Raw genomic sequence first — 18,844 nt, 5'->3', positions numbered from 1 at the left:
GCTATACAGTCGGCTACTTAGCTACCGGTAGCACAAAGCTCCCGCGTTTGTAGCCTATTTCAACAAGTGTTTGTAGTTTCCTCCTCCCGTACGGCAAAGAATCTTGGGGTGACTCTTGATAACTGCCTCACCCTGGCTCCACAAGTATCCTCCACTGCCAGAACCTGCAGGTTCTTTCTGTATAATATACGCCGTATCCGTCATCTCCTGACTGAGAAAGCCACCCAGCTCCTAGTCCCGGCGCTCGTCATTTCCCGCCTGGATTACTGCAACTCCCTCCTAGCCGGTCTCCCAGCGTGTGCCATCAAGCCCCTCCAGCTGGTCCAGAATGCTGCAGCCCGCCTGATCACCAATCAGCCCAGGTCGGCTCATGTCACCCCGCTTCTCATTGGCCTCCACTGGCTTCCCATTGCCGCACGCATCCGTTTCAAGGCCCTAGTGTTGGCATTTCAGGCTGCTAAGGGGACTGCCCCACCTTACATACAATCCCTGATCACTCCCTACTCCCCAGCTAGACCACTCCGGTCTGCCAGCTCTGGTCGCCTTACGGTTCCCTCTCTACGTGCACCTGGCGGTCGAGGTGCACTTTCACGCCTGTTTTCCGTTCTGGTTCCTCAGTGGTGGAATGACCTGCCTACCACTGTCAGAACAGCAGAATCCCTCCCCCTATTTCGACGCAGACTCAAAACCCACCTTTTCAAACTCTACCTTAGTCCTCCCTCCTGATTTCCCCTGCCCCTCCTTTCTGATATCCCTATCCTTGTCTAAACCCCCCCCCCCCCCCCCAAAAAAAAAAAAAAAAAAAAAAATTCTGATGACAACTATGTTTAGAACAGCATTTCCTGTGTATTTTGCTAGTTTCTGGATGTGATGCTCTGACTTATGGTAGAACCTATGCACTTGTAACTCGCTTTGGATTAAAAGCGTCTGCCAAATGACTAAAATGTAATGTAAATATGGTGGTTGGTGTCCTAGCCGGCTACTTTAGGCTGACTGTGCTGTAGCGTGGGTGACGGATAGACTTCACCCGATAGCAAGGTATAGGGCAGTTTTGTTCCGAAGTTGCGAGAGGCCATATGAAGGCATTTTCCCGATTTCGTGATAACAGCGTAAAAGAACAAAACTTGCCTATACAATGCCCTGATATAATTACCCCCTCCCTTCCTGATTTCCTCTATTATATATTATTTTTGACAGTTAATAGTTTCAGATATTTAGACAAATTGTGTGAGCAGGTAGGTTCTATAGTCACGGGGTGTTCCTGACGGGACCTTATATAGGTGTTTGTCTCGGGTTGTTACCGACGGAACCTTATATAGGTGTTTGTCTCGGGTTGTTACCGATTCGTGGAGCCTATTATACGGACACGTCCCAAACGTTGAAAAGAGGCGGAAGTTTGTATGTGGTGAAACTTTCTACCTGGCTCAGACTTAGTGCATTCTCCGTTCGGGGTTGTTAAAGAAATCAATCGTTCTTGTAAGTACAATCTTTTAATCATCATGTCAATGAATAAATGTTTAGCTCCTAAAATGCTTAAGTAGCTCAATCGAAAAAAGCCTTCATATTGTAACCTTAGGTGGTGGTTGGTATCCTAGCCGGCTACTTTAGGCTGACTGTGCTGTAGCGTGGGTGACGGATAGACTTCACACGATAGCAAGGTATGGGGCAGTTTTGTTCCGAAGTTGCGAGAGGCTATATGAAGACATTTTCCCGATTTCGTGATAACAGAGTAAAAGAGCAAAACTTGCCTATACAATGCCCTGATATAAGTACCCCCTCCCTTCATGATTTCCTCTATTATATATTATTTTTGACAGTTAATAGTTTCAGATCTTTTGACAAATTGTGTGGGCAGGTAGGAACTATCGTCACGGGGTGTTCCTGACGGAACCTTATACACGTGTTTGTCTCGGGATGTTACCGATTCGTGGAGCCTATTATACGGACACGTCAACTGACAGTCTCACTGAGCAGAGAGAGGGATTCGCCGCCCACCCGCCTGAATCCGCGCTGAATCCAGTCGCAGCCTTCGAAGAAGTTCTGTGCGCAGCAAATAATAAACTGGTATAAGAACTTTCTCCCGTCCATGCTTTAAAGCGTTGACTTTGTTTCTTCAACTCCGAGCTTGAAATGCTCGCCATTGTAGCTGTTTGATGTTATATTTAAACGGTTCCGTAGTTAGAATTTTCGGGAATTACTTTCGGGAAGCACGGTCCATCTACCAAGGAAAGGAATTTTGCTGTAGTGAACCTTCCGTCAATGGCGTTACAGGCTCTTGTACTGGCTAAAGTTATGTTGTATGAATAATGATAAACATGAAAGTCAGACAAAAGTAGTGACTGAAATTATGTACCTATTAACGTACATGCGTAAAGTCCGTGAACAACGCGTATAGGACGACTGTTCAGTAAATTGTCTTCCAGGCTATACAGTCGGCTACTGAGCTACGGGTAGCACAAAGCTCCCGCGTTTGTAGCCTATTTCAACAAGTCTGAAGCAACGTCATGTAAACAGACTTGGCGTAATTTTATCTTAAACAGGCTATTAAGTAACCAACCGTATCAGCACCGATGAAGCTAGTGGTAAAAGTTGTGATAATAGCGTCATATTAACTGCTTCAGATTTCTGAGATTTTATTTATTTTCATTTACATACCGGTGTATGTCTCGGGATACACCGGTGCATGTTACCGATTCGTGGAGCCTATTATACGGACACGTCCCAAACATTGAAAAGAGGCGGAAGTTTGTATGTGGTGAAACTTTCTACCTGGCTCAAACTTAGTGCATTCTCCGGTCGGGGTTGTTAAAGAAATCAATCGTTCTTGTAAGTACAATCTTTTAATCACCATATCAATTAATAAATGTTTAGCCCCTAAAATGCTGAAGTAGCTCAATTGGAAAAAGCCTTCATATTGTAACCTTAGGTGGTGGTTGGTGTCCTAGCCGGCTACTTTAGGCTGACTGTGCTGTTGCGTGGGTGACGGATAGACTTCACCCGATAGCAAGGTATGGGGCAGTTTTGTTCCGAAGTTATTAGAGGCTAGATATGAAGGCATTCCCCCGATTTCGTGATTACACAGTAACAAGCACTGCTTGCCTATACAATGCCGTGATATATGTTCCCCCTCCCTTCCTTATTTCTTATATCATATTATATTTGTGACAGTTAATAGTTTCAGATCTTTTGACAAATTGTGTGAGCAGGTAGGAACTATCGTCACGGGGTGTTCCTGACGGAACCTTATACACGTGTTTGTCTCGGGATGTTACCGATTCGTGGAGCCTATTATACGGACACGTCAACTGACAGTCTCACTGAGCAGAGAGAGAGATTCGCCGCCCACCCGCCTGAATCCGCGCTGAATCCAGTCGCAGCCTTCGCAGAAGTTCTGTGCGCAGCAAATAATAAACTGGTATAAGAACTTTCTCCCGTCCATGATTTAAAGCGTTGACTTTGTTTCTTCAACTCCGAGCTTGAAATGCTCGCCATTGTAGCTGTGAGATGTTATATTTAAACGGTTTCGAAGTTTGAATTTCGGGAATTACTTTCGGGAATTACTTTCGGGAAGCACGGTCCATCTACCAAGGAAAGGAATTTTGCTGTAGTGAACCTTCCGTCAATGGCGTTACAGGCTCTTGTACTGGCTAAAGTTATGTTGTATGAATAATGATAAACATGAAAGTCAGACATATGTAGTGACTGAAATTATGTACCTATTAACGTACATGCGTAAAGTCCGTGAACAACGCGTATAGGACGACTGTTCAGTAAATTGTCTTCCAGGCTATACAGTCGGCTACTTAGCTACCGGTAGCACAAAGCTCCCGCGTTTGTAGCCTATTTCAACAAATGTTTGTAGTTTCCTCCTCCCGTACGGCAAAGAATCTTGGGGTGACTCTTGATAACTGCCTCACCCTGGCTCCACAAGTATCCTCCACTGCCAGAACCTGCAGGTTCTTTCTGTATAATATACGCCGTATCCGTCATCTCCTGACTGAGAAAGCCACCCAGCTCCTAGTCCCGGCGCTCGTCATTTCCCGCCTGGATTACTGCAACTCCCTCCTAGCCGGTCTCCCAGCGTGTGCCATCAAGCCCCTCCAGCTGGTCCAGAATGCTGCAGCCCGCCTGATCACCAATCAGCCCAGGTCGGCTCATGTCACCCCGCTTCTCATTGGCCTCCACTGGCTTCCCATTGCCGCACGCATCCGTTTCAAGGCCCTAGTGTTGGCATTTCAGGCTGCTAAGGGGACTGCCCCACCTTACATACAATCCCTGATCACTCCCTACTCCCCAGCTAGACCACTCCGGTCTGCCAGCTCTGGTCGCCTTACGGTTCCCTCTCTACGTGCACCTGGCGGTCGAGGTGCACTTTCACGCCTGTTTTCCGTTCTGGTTCCTCAGTGGTGGAATGACCTGCCTACCACTGTCAGAACAGCAGAATCCCTCCCCCTATTTCGACGCAGACTCAAAACCCACCTTTTCAAACTCTACCTTAGTCCGAAGTTATTAGAGGCTAGATATGAAGGCATTCCCCCGATTTCGTGATTACACAGTAAACAAGCAATGCTTGCCTATACAATGCCGTGATATATGTTCCCCCTCCCTTCCTTATTTCTTATATCATATTATATTTGTGACAGTTAATAGTTTCAGATCTTTTGACAAATTGTGTGAGCAGGTAGGAACTATCGTCACGGGGTGTTCCTGACGGAACCTTATACACGTGTTTGTCTCGGGATGTTACCGATTCGTGGAGCCTATTATACGGACACGTCAACTGACAGTCTCACTGAGCAGAGAGAGAGATTCGCCGCCCACCCGCCTGAATCCGCGCTGAATCCAGTCGCAGCCTTCGCAGAAGTTCTGTGCGCAGCAAATAATAAACTGGTATAAGAACTTTCTCCCGTCCATGATTTAAAGCGTTGACTTTGTTTCTTCAACTCCGAGCTTGAAATGCTCGCCATTGTAGCTGTGAGATGTTATATTTAAACGGTTTCGAAGTTTGAATTTCGGGAATTACTTTCGGGAATTACTTTCGGGAAGCACGGTCCATCAACCAAGGAAAGGAATTTTGCTGTAGTGAACCTTCCGTCAATGGCGTTACAGGCTCTTGTACTGGCTAAAGTTATGTTGTGTGAATAATGATGATAAACATGAAAGTCAGACATATGTAGTGACTGAAATTATGTACCTATTAACGTACATGCGTAAAGTCCGTGAACAACGCGTATAGGACGACTGTTCAGTAAATTGTCTTCCAGGCTATACAGTCGGCTACTTAGCTACCGGTAGCACAAAGCTCCCGCGTTTGTAGCCTATTTCAACAAGTGTTTGTAGTTTCCTCCTCCCGTACGGCAAAGAATCTTGGGGTGACTCTTGATAACTGCCTCACCCTGGCTCCACAAGTATCCTCCACTGCCAGAACCTGCAGGTTCTTTCTGTATAATATACGCCGTATCCGTCATCTCCTGACTGAGAAAGCCACCCAGCTCCTAGTCCCGGCGCTCGTCATTTCCCGCCTGGATTACTGCAACTCCCTCCTAGCCGGTCTCCCAGCGTGTGCCATCAAGCCCCTCCAGCTGGTCCAGAATGCTGCAGCCCGCCTGATCACCAATCAGCCCAGGTCGGCTCATGTCACCCCGCTTCTCATTGGCCTCCACTGGCTTCCCATTGCCGCACGCATCCGTTTCAAGGCCCTAGTGTTGGCATTTCAGGCTGCTAAGGGGACTGCCCCACCTTACATACAATCCCTGATCACTCCCTACTCCCCAGCTAGACCACTCCGGTCTGCCAGCTCTGGTCGCCTTACGGTTCCCTCTCTCCGTGCACCTGGCGGTCGAGCTGCACTTTCACGCCTGTTTTCCGTTCTGGTTCCTCAGTGGTGGAATGACCTGCCTACCACTGTCAGAACAGCAGAATCCCTCCCCCTATTTCGACGCAGACTCAAAACCCACCTTTTCAAACTCTACCTTAGTCCTCCCTCCTGATTTCCCCTGCCCCTCCTTTCTGATATCCCTATCCTTGTCTAAACCCCCCCCCCCCCCAAAAAAAATAAAAAAATAAATAAAAATCTGATGACAACTATGTTTAGAAGAGCATTTCCTGTGTATTTTGCTAGTTTCTGGATGTGATGCTCTGACTTATGGTAGAACCTATGCACTTGTAACTCGCTTTGGATTAAAAGCGTCTCCCAAATGACTAAAATGTAATGTAAATGGTGGTTGGTGTCCTAGCCGGCTACTTTAGGCTGACTGTGCTGTAGCGTGGGTGACGGATAGACTTCACCCGATAGCAAGGTATGGGGCAGTTTTGTTCCGAAGTTGCGAGAGGCTATATGAAGGCATTTTCCCGATTTCGTGATAACAGCGTAAAAGAGCAAAACTTGCCTATACAATGCCCTGATATAAGTACCCCCTCCCTTCCTGATTTCCTCTATTATATATTATTTTTGACAGTTAATAGTTTCAGATATTTAGACAAATTGTGTGAGCAGGTAGGTACTATAGTCACGGGGTGTTCCTGACGGGACCTTATATAGGTGTTTTTCTCGGGATGTTACCGATTCGTGGAGCCTATTATACGGACACGTCCCAAACATTGAAAAGAGGCGGAAGTTTGTATGTGGTGTAACTTTCTACCTGGCTCAAACTTAGTGCATTCTCCGGTCGGGGTTGTTAAAGAAATCAATCGTTCTAATAAGTACAATCTTTTAATCATCATATCAATTAATAAATGTTTAGCCCCTACAATGCTGAAGTAGCTCAATTGGAAAAAGCCTGTATATTGTGACCTTAGGTGGTGGTTGGTGTCCTAGCCGGCTACTTTAGGCTGACTGTGCTGCAGCGTGGGTGACGGATAGACTTCACTAGAAAGCATGATGGTGTGAAGATGCTTTTCATCCCTGTAGGTCTGTGCGCAATCTGTGATTTTCATCTTTCATTCACTCTCAGCAGAAACAGCTCTTTGGTTTGTCTTCATCGGGGAACCATTTCCAGTTCTTAATGAAACCATCTATGGTCCCGTAGGTGGTACAGCTGTGAGCTTCCAGATTGAACCATCTTGCCCATCAAAGAACCGTTGAAATAGATAGGGTTCCTCTGAGTCGCTATTACCTGGACCCTATTGGACCCCTTTCTTCTTGGAGTGCAAGAGCTGAAGTCAAGTCTGCCTATGAAACGTCGCCAATTATATAACTTTTCCCTAAAGAATAATGTATCAAAAGTAAAGTGAAATTATGTATCCATGCTCTATTATGTCCATTATGTATATGTAGCACATTTTTACACTGTTATCCCCTCACAGACTAATGGGAGATTTTGTATGAATGTACCTTTACTGTTCTTACACTAAGAGGAAAATAAAATGTGTTGTACATAACGGCTGAAGGTCAGTATTTTTTATTGCTGTCAGTTGTCTTCAGAAAGGAAGAAAACACAAATGTTTAATTAAAAAATATATAATTTTTTTGCTTTGTTTCCATGATCACACTTTGGAAGGGAATACATCAACATATTTTCAAATACATTTTATCATTTCACAAATTAAAAATAAGTAGATTAATAAATACATTTAATTGAATAAATGTATGGATAAATAATAGACTTTAAAATACGTAGTCATTTTTTGATCCCATTATATGTACGCTCTTTCTCTGACAAAGTAAGGTGCGCAGGGCCATGCTTTGGTGATTAATTTGCTGGTGTCTTCATTGCAGCCGAAATCAGGTCCAGTCTTTGAAGATGGCGTTTCACTTCTTTTCTGATGAGTTCCCATGAATGTGCGTCATACTTCTGAAAAATAGAACAGAATAAATAAATGGACCGCTTCACGGCTACTATCATCGGTTTGTGGATACTATGTTTAACTACATTTGAGGGTATATATACCCCAATAAGCATGTGGAAATATACATGTAAACATTACTTTAACTGTTGTTTGTTCTGCGTGTTTTGTATTTGTTTATTAAATCCAATATCTATTCGTTGTATGTATGCTTTGTGTCCTTTTTGTAAAGCGGTTCGGGTGCAATGAATAAGAAGTTGTTTAAAACCTTGTTGTTGTTATTAGATTAATATTATGGCACAGTTTGACATATCCATGAGGATGAATAACTTACCCTCTGCTTTAAGACATTTTTCAACTTTCTGAAGTATCCATCCAGTCTCCTCTCATACTTGCTTGCAGAAGAAACCTGTGAGAGATAAAGGATAAGTTTATTTCCTGTATATTTGGTAAAGTTTTGAACAGGTCACTTCTCTTGTGCTGTAGCTACTTACACATTTCTCAAGTTCGCGAGACTGTCGGTGAAGGAGAGTGAGAAAGTGCTCCACTTTCTCCATGTTCCACGTCACAGCATCCAAATTCCCATGGAACAGTTCGATGATCTGATCAATGGCCTCGTGCAGGGATTTGACTTTGTCGTCCATCTACATAGGAAGGAAAAGTTGTAGGATAGTGAAGTAGTTGAGTAGAGAGCAGAAAATCAACTGCTCTTAACAGATCGATAGTGGAATAACATACCTCTGCGTTTCGGATGCTCCTGTACAGGGTTTTTGGGAAAGGTACAGGTACCTTATCATCAGTAATATCTCCACCCTGCAAAAAAGTAACTTCAGTATTACTATAAATTGCATTTGACTTAACCCAGAAAACAAGAGGACTTGTTCATGATAACACGATACATGCCAACAAGCAACACGGAACGAATGCGCGATTTCATATCTTGATACTGAAAGGACTCAACTGCCAATGTAATATCCACCCGTTGTATTTTTTATTTCGTTCTGCACAGGCGTCGCGCATTAGCTGTGAAGTTCTATAAGAAATTCCCAAATGCATGTTCTATTTTGCTACAGTAGAAGATATTAGAATGTCTTGTCAACTGACCATGTCACTGAGCAGAGAGAGGGATTCGCCGCCCACCAGCCTGAATCCGCGCTGAATCCAGTCGCAGCCTTCGCAGAAGTCCTGCGCGCTGCAAATAATAAACAGGGATAAGAACTTTCTCCCGTCCATGCTTTAAAGCGTTGACTTTGTTTCTTCAACTCTGAGTTTGTAATGCACTCCATTGTGGCTGTGAGATGTTATATTTATACTAGTTACTTTCGGGTTAGTAGTTAGTAGTTCCATCTACTAAGTAAGGGAATTTTGCTGTTGTGAGCCTGCCGTCTATGGCGTTCCAGGCTCTTGTACTGGCCACAGTTATGTTGTATAAATAATAATAAACATGAATGTCAAACAAATATGTAGTGACTGAAATTGTGTACCTATTAACGTACAAGTGTGAAGTCCGTGAACAACGCGTATAGGACGACTGTTCAGTAAATTGTCTTCCAGGCTATACAGTCGGCTATACAGTCGGCTACGTAGCTACTGCCAGCACAAAGCTCCCGCGTTTGTAGCCTATTTCAACAAGTCTGGAGCAACGTCATGTAAACAGATTTGGCGTAATTTTATCTTAAACAGGCTATTAAGTAACCAACCGTATCAGCACAGATGAAGCTAGTGGTCAAAGTTGTGATAATAGCGTCATATGAACTGCTTCAGATGTCTGAGATTTTATTTATTGACAGCATTTTTCATTTACATACCGGTGTATGTCTCGGGATACACCGGTGCATGTTACCGATTCGTGGAGCCTATTATACGGACACGTCCCAAACATTGAAAAGAGGCGGAAGTTTGTATGTGGTGAAACTTTCTACCTGGCTCAGACTTAGTGCATTCTCCGGTCGGGGTTGTTAAAGAAATCAATCGTTCTTGTAAGTACAATCTTTTAATCATCATGTCAATGAATAAATGTTTAGCTCCTAAAATGCTTAAGTAGCTCAATCGAAAAAAGCCTTCATATTGTAACCTTAGGTGGTGGTTGGTATCCTAGCCGGCTACTTTAGGCTGACTGTGCTGTAGCGTGGGTGACGGATAGACTTCACCCGATAGCAAGGTATGGGGCAGTTTTGTTCCGAAGTTATTAGAGGCTAGATATGAAGGCATTCCCCCGATTTCGTGATTACACAGTAAACAAGCAATGCTTGCCTATACAATGCCGTGATATAAGTACCCCCTCCCTTCCTTATTTCTTATATCATATTATATTTGTGACAGTTAATAGTTTCAGATCTTTTGACAAATTGTGTGGGCAGGTAGGAACTATCGTCACGGGGTGTTCCTGACGGAACCTTATACACGTGTTTGTCTCGGGATGTTACCGATTCGTGGAGCCTATTATACGGACACGTCAACTGACAGTCTCACTGAGCAGAGAGAGGGATTCGCCGCCCACCCGCCTGAATCCGCGCGGAATCCAGTCGCAGCCTTCGCAGAAGTTCTGTGCGCAGCAAATAATAAACTGGTATAAGAACTTTCTCCGTCCATGCTTTAAAGCGTTGACTTTGTTTCTTCAACTCCGAGCTTGAAATGCTCGCCATTGTAGCTGTTTGATGTTATATTTAAACGGTTTCGAAGTTAGAATTTTCGGGAATTACTTTCGGGAAGCACGGTCCATCTACCAAGGAAAGGAATTTTGCTGTAGTGAACCTTCCGTCAATGGCGTTACAGGCTCTTGTACTGGCTAAAGTTATGTTGTATGAATAATGATGAACATGAAAGTCAGACATATGTAGTGACTGAAATTATGTACCTATTAACGTACATGCGTAAAGTCCGTGAACAACGCGTATAGGACGACTGTTCAGTAAATTGTCTTCCAGGCTATACAGTCGGCTACTTAGCTACCGGTAGCACAAAGCTCCCGCGTTTGTAGCCTATTTCAACAAGTGTTTGTAGTTTCCTCCTCCCGTACGGCAAAGAGTCTTGGGGTGACTCTTGATAACTGCCTCACCCTGGCTCCACAAGTATCCTCCACTGCCAGAACCTGCAGGTTCTTTCTGTATAATATACGCCGTATCCGTCATCTCCTGACTGAGAAAGCCAACCAGCTCCTAGTCCCGGCGCTCGTCATTTCCCGCCTGGATTACTGCAACTCCCTCCTAGCCGGTCTCCCAGCGTGTGCCATCAAGCCCCTCCAGCTGGTCCAGAATGCTGCAGCCCGCCTGATCACCAATCAGCCCAGGTCGGCTCATGTCACCCCGCTTCTCATTGGCCTCCACTGGCTTCCCATTGCCGCACGCATCCGTTTCAAGGCCCTAGTGTTGGCATTTCAGGCTGCTAAGGGGACTGCCCCACCTTACATACAATCCCTGATCACTCCCTACTCCCCAGCTAGACCACTCCGGTCTGCCAGCTCTGGTCGCCTTACGGTTCCCTCTCTCCGTGCACCTGGCGGTCGAGCTGCACTTTCACGCCTGTTTTCGGTTCTGGTTCCTCAGTGGTGGAATGACCTGCCTACCACTGTCAGAACAGCAGAATCCCTCCCCCTATTTCGACGCAGACTCAAAACCCACCTTTTCAAACTCTACCTTAGTCCTCCCTCCTGATTTCCCCTGCCCCTCCTTTCTGATATCCCTATCCTTGTCTAACCCCCCCCCCCCCCCCCCAAAAAAAAAATTAAAAAAAATAAAAAATTCTGATGACAACTATGTTTAGAACAGCATTTCCTGTGTATTTTGCTAGTTTCTGGATGTGATGCTCTGACTTATGGTAGAACCTATGCACTTGTAACTCGCTTTGGATTAAAAGCGTCTGCCAAATGACTAAAATGTAATGTAAATGGTGGTTGGTGTCCTAGCCGGCTACTTTAGGCTGACTGTGCTGTAGCGTGGGTGACGGATAGACTTCACCCGATAGCAAGGTATAGGGCAGTTTTGTTCCGAAGTTGCGAGAGGCCATACGAAGGCATTTTCCCGATTTCGTGATAACAGCGTAAAAGAGCAAAACTTGCCTATACAATGCCCTGATATAAGTACCCCCTCCCGTCCTGATTTCCTCTATTATTTATTATTTTTGACAGTTAATAGTTTCAGATATTTAGACAAATTGTGTGAGCAGGTAGGTTCTATAGTCACGGGGTGTTCCTGACGGGACCTTATATAGGTGTTTGTCTCGGGTTGTTACCGACGGAACCTTATATAGGTGTTTGTCTCGGGTTGTTACCGATTCGTGGAGCCTATTATACGGACACGTCCCAAACGTTGAAAAGAGGCGGAAGTTTGTATGTGGTGAAACTTTCTACCTGGCTCAGACTTAGTGCATTCTCCGTTCGGGGTTGTTAAAGAAATCAATCGTTCTTGTAAGTACAATCTTTTAATCATCATGTCAATGAATAAATGTTTAGCTCCTAAAATGCTTAAGTAGCTCAATCGAAAAAAGCCTTCATATTGTAACCTTAGGTGGTGGTTGGTATCCTAACCGGCTACTTTAGGCTGACTGTGCTGTAGCGTGGGTGACGGATAGACTTCACACGATAGCAAGGTATGGGGCCGTTTTGTTCCGAAGTTGCGAGAGGCTATATGAAGACATTTTCCCGATTTCGTGATAACAGAGTAAAAGAGCAAAACTTGCCTATACAATGCCCTGATATAAGTACCCCCTCCCTTCATGATTTCCTCTATTATATATTATTTTTGACAGTTAATAGTTTCAGATCTTTAGACAAAATGTGTGAGCAGGTAGGAACTATAGTCACTGGGTTTTCCTGACAGAACCTTATACAGGTGTTTTTCTCGGGATGTGACCGATTCGTGGAGCCTATTATACGGACACGTCCCAAACATTGAAAAGAGGCGGAAGTGTGTATGTGGTGTAACTTTCTACCTGGCTCAAACTTAGTGCATTCTCCGGTCGGGGTTGTTAAAGAAATCAATCGTTCTTATAAGTACAATCTTTTAATCATCATATCAATTAATAAATGTTTAGCCCCTACAATGCTGAAGTAGCTCAATTGGAAAAAGCCTGTATATTGTGACCTTAGGTGGTGGTTGGTGTCCTAGCCGGCTACTTTAGGCTGACTGTGCTGTAGCGTGGGTGACGGATAGACTTCACTCGAAAGCAAGGTATGGGGCAGTTTTGTTCCGAAGTTGCTTGTTATGAAACGTAGGGTCTACCGAAAATCCTCTGTCACTGATTGACGTGAGAGTTGTGTGTTTGAAGGGCGAGTGTGCCTGTAAGGTTGGCCGTAATGCGCATTTTATTATATAGTTTAAAGTCCCAATTATATAACGTTTTCTTAAAGAATAATGTATCAAAAGTAAAGTGAAATTATGTATCCATGCTCTATTATGTCCATCATGTATATGTAGCACATTTTTACACTATTAACCCCTTACAGACTAATGGGAGATGATGAATGAAAAGAATTTGTATGAATGTACCTTTACTGTTCTTACACTAAGAGGAAAATAAAATGTGTTGTACATAAGGGCTGAAGGTCAGTATTTTTTTATTGCTGTCAGTTGTCTTCAGAAAGGAAGAAAACACAAATGTTTAATTTAAAAATATATAATTTTTTTGTTTTGTTTCCATGATCACACTTTGGAAGGGAATACATCAACATATTTTCAAATACATTTTATCATTTCACAAATTAAAAATAAGTAGATTAATAAATACATTTAATTGAATAAATGTATGGATAAATAATAGACTTTAAAATACATAGTAATTTTTTGATCCTATCATATGTACGCTCTTTCTCTGAGAAAGTGACGTGTAAAGGCCATGCTTTGGTCATTAATTTGCTGGTGTCTTCATTGCAGCTGAAATCAGGTCCAGTCTTTGAAGATGCCGTCTCACTTCTTTTCTGATGAGTTCCCATGAATGTGCGTCATACTTCTGAAAAATAGAACAGAATAAATAAATGGACCGCTTCACGGCTACTATTATAGGTTTGTGGATACTATGTTTAACTACATTTGAGGGTATATATACCCCAATAAGCATGTGGAAATATACATGTAAACATTACTTTAACTGTTGTTTGTTCTGCGTGTTTTGCATTTGTTGATTAAATCCAATATCTATTCGTTGTATCTATGCTTTCTGTCCTTTTTGTAAAGCGGTTCGGGTGCAATGAATAAGAAGTTGTTTCAAACCTTGTTGTTGTTGTTGTTGTTGTTAGATTAATATTATGGCACAGTTTGACATATCCATGAGGATGAATAACTTACCCTCTGCTTTAAGACATTTTTCAACTTTCTGAAGTATCCATCCAGTCTCCTCTCATACTTGCTTGCAGAAGAAACCTGTGAGAGATAAAGGATAAGTTTATTTCCTGTATATTTGGTAAAGTTTTGAACAGGTCACTTCTCTTGTTGTGCTGTAGCTACTTACACATTTCTCAAGTTCGCGAGACTGTCGGTGAAGGAGAGTGAGAAAGTGCTCCACTTTCTCCATGTTCCACGTCACAGCATCCAAATTCCCATGGAACAGTTCGATGATCTGATCAATGGCCTCGTGCAGGGATTTGACTTTGTCGTCCATCTACATAGGAAGGAAAAGTTGTAGGATAGTGAAGTAGTTGAGTAGAGAGCAGAAAATCAACTGCTCTTAACAGATCGATAGTGGAATAACATACCTCTGCGTTTCGGATGCTCCTGTACAGGGTTTTTGGGAAAGGTACAGGTACCTTATCATCAGTAATATCTCCACCCTGCAAAAAAGTAACTTCAGTATTACTATAAATTGCATTTGACTTAACCCAGAAAACAAGAGGACTTGTTCATGATAACACGATACATGCCAACAAGCAACACGGAACGAATGCGCGATTTCATATCTTGATACTGAAAGGGCTCAACTGCCAATGTAATATCCACCCGTTGTATTTTTTATTTCGTTCTGCACAGGCGTCGCGCATTAGCTGTGAAGTTCTATAAGAAATTCCCAAATGCATGTTCTATTTTGCTACAGTAGAAGATATTAGAATGTCTTGTCAACTGACCATGTCACTGAGCAGAGAGAGGGATTCGCCGCCCACCAGCCTGAATCCGCGCTGAATCCAGTCGCAGCTTTCGCAGAAGTTCTGCGCGCTGCAAATAATAAACAGGGATAAGAACTTTCTCCCGTCCATGCTTTAAAGCGTTGACTTTGTTTCTTCAACTCTGAGTTTGTAATGCACTCCATTGTGGCTGTGAGATGTTATATTTATACTAGTTACTTTCGGGTTAGTAGTTAGTAGTTCCATCTACTAAGTAAGGGAATTTTGCTGTTGTGAGCCTGCCGTCTATGGCGTTCCAGGCTCTTGTACTGGCCACAGTTATGTTGTATAAATAATAATAAACATGAATGTCAAACAAATATGTAGTGACTGAAATTGTGTACCTATTAACGTACAAGTGTGAAGTCCGTGAACAACGCGTATAGGACGACTGTTCAGTAAATTGTCTTCCAGGCTATACAGTCGGCTATACAGTCGGCTACGTAGCTACGGCCAGCACAAAGCTCCCGCGTTTGTAGCCTATTTCAACAAGTCTGGAGCAACGTCATGTAAACAGATTTGGCGTAATTTTATCTTAAACAGGCTATTAAGTAACCAACCGTATCAGCACAGATGAAGCTAGTGGTCAAAGTTGTGATAATAGCGTCATATGAACTGCTTCAGATGTCTGAGATTTTATTTATTGACAGCATTTTTCATTTACGTACCGGTGTATGTCTCGAGATACACCGGTGCATGTTACCGATTCGTGGAGCCTATTATACGGACACGTCCCAAACATTGCTGAAGTAGCTCAATTAGATAAAGGCTTTATATTGTAACCGTGGGTGGTGGTTGGTATCCTAGCCGGCTAATTTAGGCTGACTGTGCTGTAGCGTGGGTGACGGATAGACTTCACACGATAGCAAGGTATGGGGCAGTTTTGTTCCGAAGTTGCGAGAGGCTATATGAAGACATTTTCCCGATTTCGTGATAACAGAGTAAAAGAGCAAAACTTGCCTATACAATGCCCTGATATAAGTACCCCCTCCCTTCATGATTTCCTCTATTATATATTATTTTTGACAGTTAATAGTTTCAGATCTTTAGACAAAATGTGTGAGCAGGTAGGAACTATAGTCACGGGGTGTTCCTGACAGAACCTTATACCGGTGTATGTCTCGGGATGTTCCCGATTCGTGGAGCCTATTATACGGACACGTCCCAAACATTGAAACGAGGCGGAAGTTTGTATGTGGTGAAACTTTCTACCTGGCTCAGACTTAGTGCATTCTCCGGTCGGGGTTGTTAAAGAAATCAACCGTTCTTCTAAGTACAGTGTTTTAATCATCATATAAATTAATAAATGTTTAGCTCCTAAAATGCTGAAGTAGCTCAATTAGAAAAAGGCTTTATATTGTAACCGTAGGTGCTGGTTGGTATCCTAGCCGGCTACTTTAGGCTGACTGTGCTGTAGCGTGGGTGACGGATAGACTTCACCCGATAGCAAGGTATGGGGCAGTTTTGTTCCGAAGTTATTAGAGGCTAGATATGAAGGCATTCCCCCGATTTCGTGATTACACAGTAAACAAGCAATGCTTGCCTATACAATGCCGTGATATATGTTCCCCCTCCCTTCCTTATTTCTTATATCATATTATATTTGTGACAGTTAATAGTTTCAGATCTTTTGACAAATTGTGTGAGCAGGTAGGAACTATCGTCACGGGGTGTTCCTGACGGAACCTTATACACGTGTTTGTCTCGGGATGTTACCGATTCGTGGAGCCTATTATACGGACACGTCAACTGACAGTCTCACTGAGCAGAGAGAGAGATTCGCCGCCCACCCGCCTGAATCCGCGCTGAATCCAGTCGCAGCCTTCGCAGAAGTTCTGTGCGCAGCAAATAATAAACTGGTATAAGAACTTTCTCCCGTCCATGATTTAAAGCGTTGACTTTGTTTCTTCAACTCCGAGCTTGAAATGCTCGCCATTGTAGCTGTGAGATGTTATATTTAAACGGTTTCGAAGTTTGAATTTCGGGAATTACTTTCGGGAAGCACGGTCCATCAACCAAGGAAAGGAATTTTGCTGTAGTGAACCTTCCGTCAATGGCGTTACAGGCTCTTGTACTGGCTAAAGTTATGTTGTGTGAATAATGATGATAAACATGAAAGTCAGACATATGTAGTGACTGAAATTATGTACCTATTAACGTACATGCGTAAAGTCCGTGAACAACGCGTATAGGACGACTGTTCAGTAAATTGTCTTCCAGGCTATACAGTCGGCTACTTAGCTACCGGTAGCACAAAGCTCCCGCGTTTGTAGCCTATTTCAACAAGTGTTTGTAGTTTCCTCCTCCCGTACGGCAAAGAATCTTGGGGTGACTCTTGATAACTGCCTCACCCTGGCTCCACAAGTATCCTCCACAGCCAGAACCTGCAGGTTCTTTCTGTATAATATACGCCGTATCCGTCATCTCCTGACTGAGAAAGCCACCCAGCTCCTAGTCCCGGCGCTCGTCATTTCCCGCCTGGATTACTGCAACTCCCTCCTAGCCGGTCTCCCAGCGTGTGCCATCAAGCCCCTCCAGCTGGTCCAGAATGCTGCAGCCCGCCTGATCACCAATCAGCCCAGGTCGGCTCATGTCACCCCGCTTCTCATTGGCCTCCACTGGCTTCCCATTGCCGCACGCATCCGTTTCAAGGCCCTAGTGTTGGCATTTCAGGCTGCTAAGGGGACTGCCCCACCTTACATACAATCCCTGATCACTCCCTACTCCCCAGCTAGACCACTCCGGTCTGCCAGCTCTGGTCGCCTTACGGTTCCCTCTCTACGTGCACCTGGCGGTCGAGGTGCACTTTCACGCCTGTTTTCCGTTCTGGTTCCTCAGTGGTGGAATGACCTGCCTACCACTGTCAGAACAGCAGAATCCCTCCCCCTATTTCGACGCAGACTCAAACCCCACCTTTTCAAACTCTACCTTAGTCCTCCCTCCTGATTTCCCCTGCCCCTCCTTTCTGATATCCCTATCCTTGTCTAACCCCCCCCCCCCCCCAAAAAAAAAAAAAAAAAAAAAAAAAAAATTCTGATGACAACTATGTTTAGAACAGCATTTCCTGTGTATTTTGCTAGTTTCTGGATGTGATGCTCTGACTTATGGTAGAACCTATGCACTTGTAACTCGCTTTGGATTAAAAGCGTCTGCCAAATGACTAAAATGTAATGTAAATGGTGGTTGGTGTCCTTGCCGGCTACTTTAGGCTGACTGTGCTGTAGCGTGGGTGACGGATAGACTTCACCCGATAGCAAGGTATAGGGCAGTTTTGTTCCGAAGTTGCGAGAGGCCATATGAAGGCATTTTCCCGATTTCGTGATAACAGCGTAAAAGAGCAAAACTTGCCTATACAATGCCCTGATATAATTACCCCCTCCCTTCCTGATTTCCTCTATTATATATTATTTTTGACAGTTAATAGTTTCAGATATTTAGACAAATTGTGTGAGCAGGTAGGTTCTATAGTCACGGGGTGTTCCTGACGGGACCTTATATAGGTGTTTGTCTCGGGTTGTTACCGACGGAACCTTATATAGGTGTTTGTCTCGGGTTGTTACCGATTCGTGGAGCCTATTATACGGACACGTCCCAAACGTTGAAAAGAGGCGGAAGTTTGTATGTGGTGAAACTTTCTACCTGGCTCAGACTTAGTGCATTCTCCGTTCGGGGTTGTTAAAGAAATCAATCGTTCTTGTAAGTACAATCTTTTAATCATCATGTCAATGAATAAATGTTTAGCTCCTAAAATGCTTAAGTAGCTCAATCGAAAAAAGCCTTCATATTGTAACCTTAGGTGGTGGTTGGTATCCTAGCCGGCTACTTTAGGCTGACTGTGCTGTAGCGTGGGTGACGGATAGACTTCACCCGATAGCAAGGTATGGGGCAGTTTTGTTCCGAAGTTATTAGAGGCTAGATATGAAGGCATTCCCCCGATTTCGTGATTACACAGTAAACAAGCAATGCTTG

General features: G+C 43.8%; 2 protein-coding genes across 2 annotated transcripts; both read right to left on the bottom strand.

Annotated features, from left to right (window-relative positions):
• Nucleotides 1-7,628: 7,628 nt before the first annotated feature.
• On the bottom strand, nt 7,629-9,018 carry LOC133115328 (interferon a3-like). Its single transcript, XM_061225181.1, has 5 exons — nt 8,890-9,018; nt 8,524-8,598; nt 8,280-8,429; nt 8,120-8,194; nt 7,629-7,793 (listed from the first exon to the last, which is right to left on the bottom strand). The coding sequence occupies exons 1-5, from the start codon at nt 9,016-9,018 to the stop codon at nt 7,692-7,694; spliced, it is 531 nt and encodes a 176-aa protein (XP_061081165.1). The 3' UTR covers nt 7,629-7,691.
• Nucleotides 9,019-13,629: 4,611 nt separating this feature from the next.
• LOC133114872 (interferon a3-like) lies at nt 13,630-16,758 on the bottom strand. The gene is made up of 5 exons (XM_061224558.1): nt 16,630-16,758; nt 14,474-14,548; nt 14,230-14,379; nt 14,067-14,141; nt 13,630-13,731 (listed from the first exon to the last, which is right to left on the bottom strand). Exons 1-5 carry the CDS (start codon nt 16,756-16,758, stop codon nt 13,630-13,632), a joined length of 531 nt encoding a protein of 176 aa, XP_061080542.1.
• Nucleotides 16,759-18,844: the final 2,086 nt, after the last annotated feature.

The sequence above is a fragment of the Conger conger genome, chromosome 16 (assembly GCF_963514075.1).
Source record: "Conger conger chromosome 16, fConCon1.1, whole genome shotgun sequence".
In the NCBI taxonomy this organism is placed as follows: Eukaryota; Metazoa; Chordata; class Actinopteri; order Anguilliformes; family Congridae; genus Conger; species Conger conger.
This window is presented reverse-complemented; position numbering and strand designations above follow the sequence as displayed.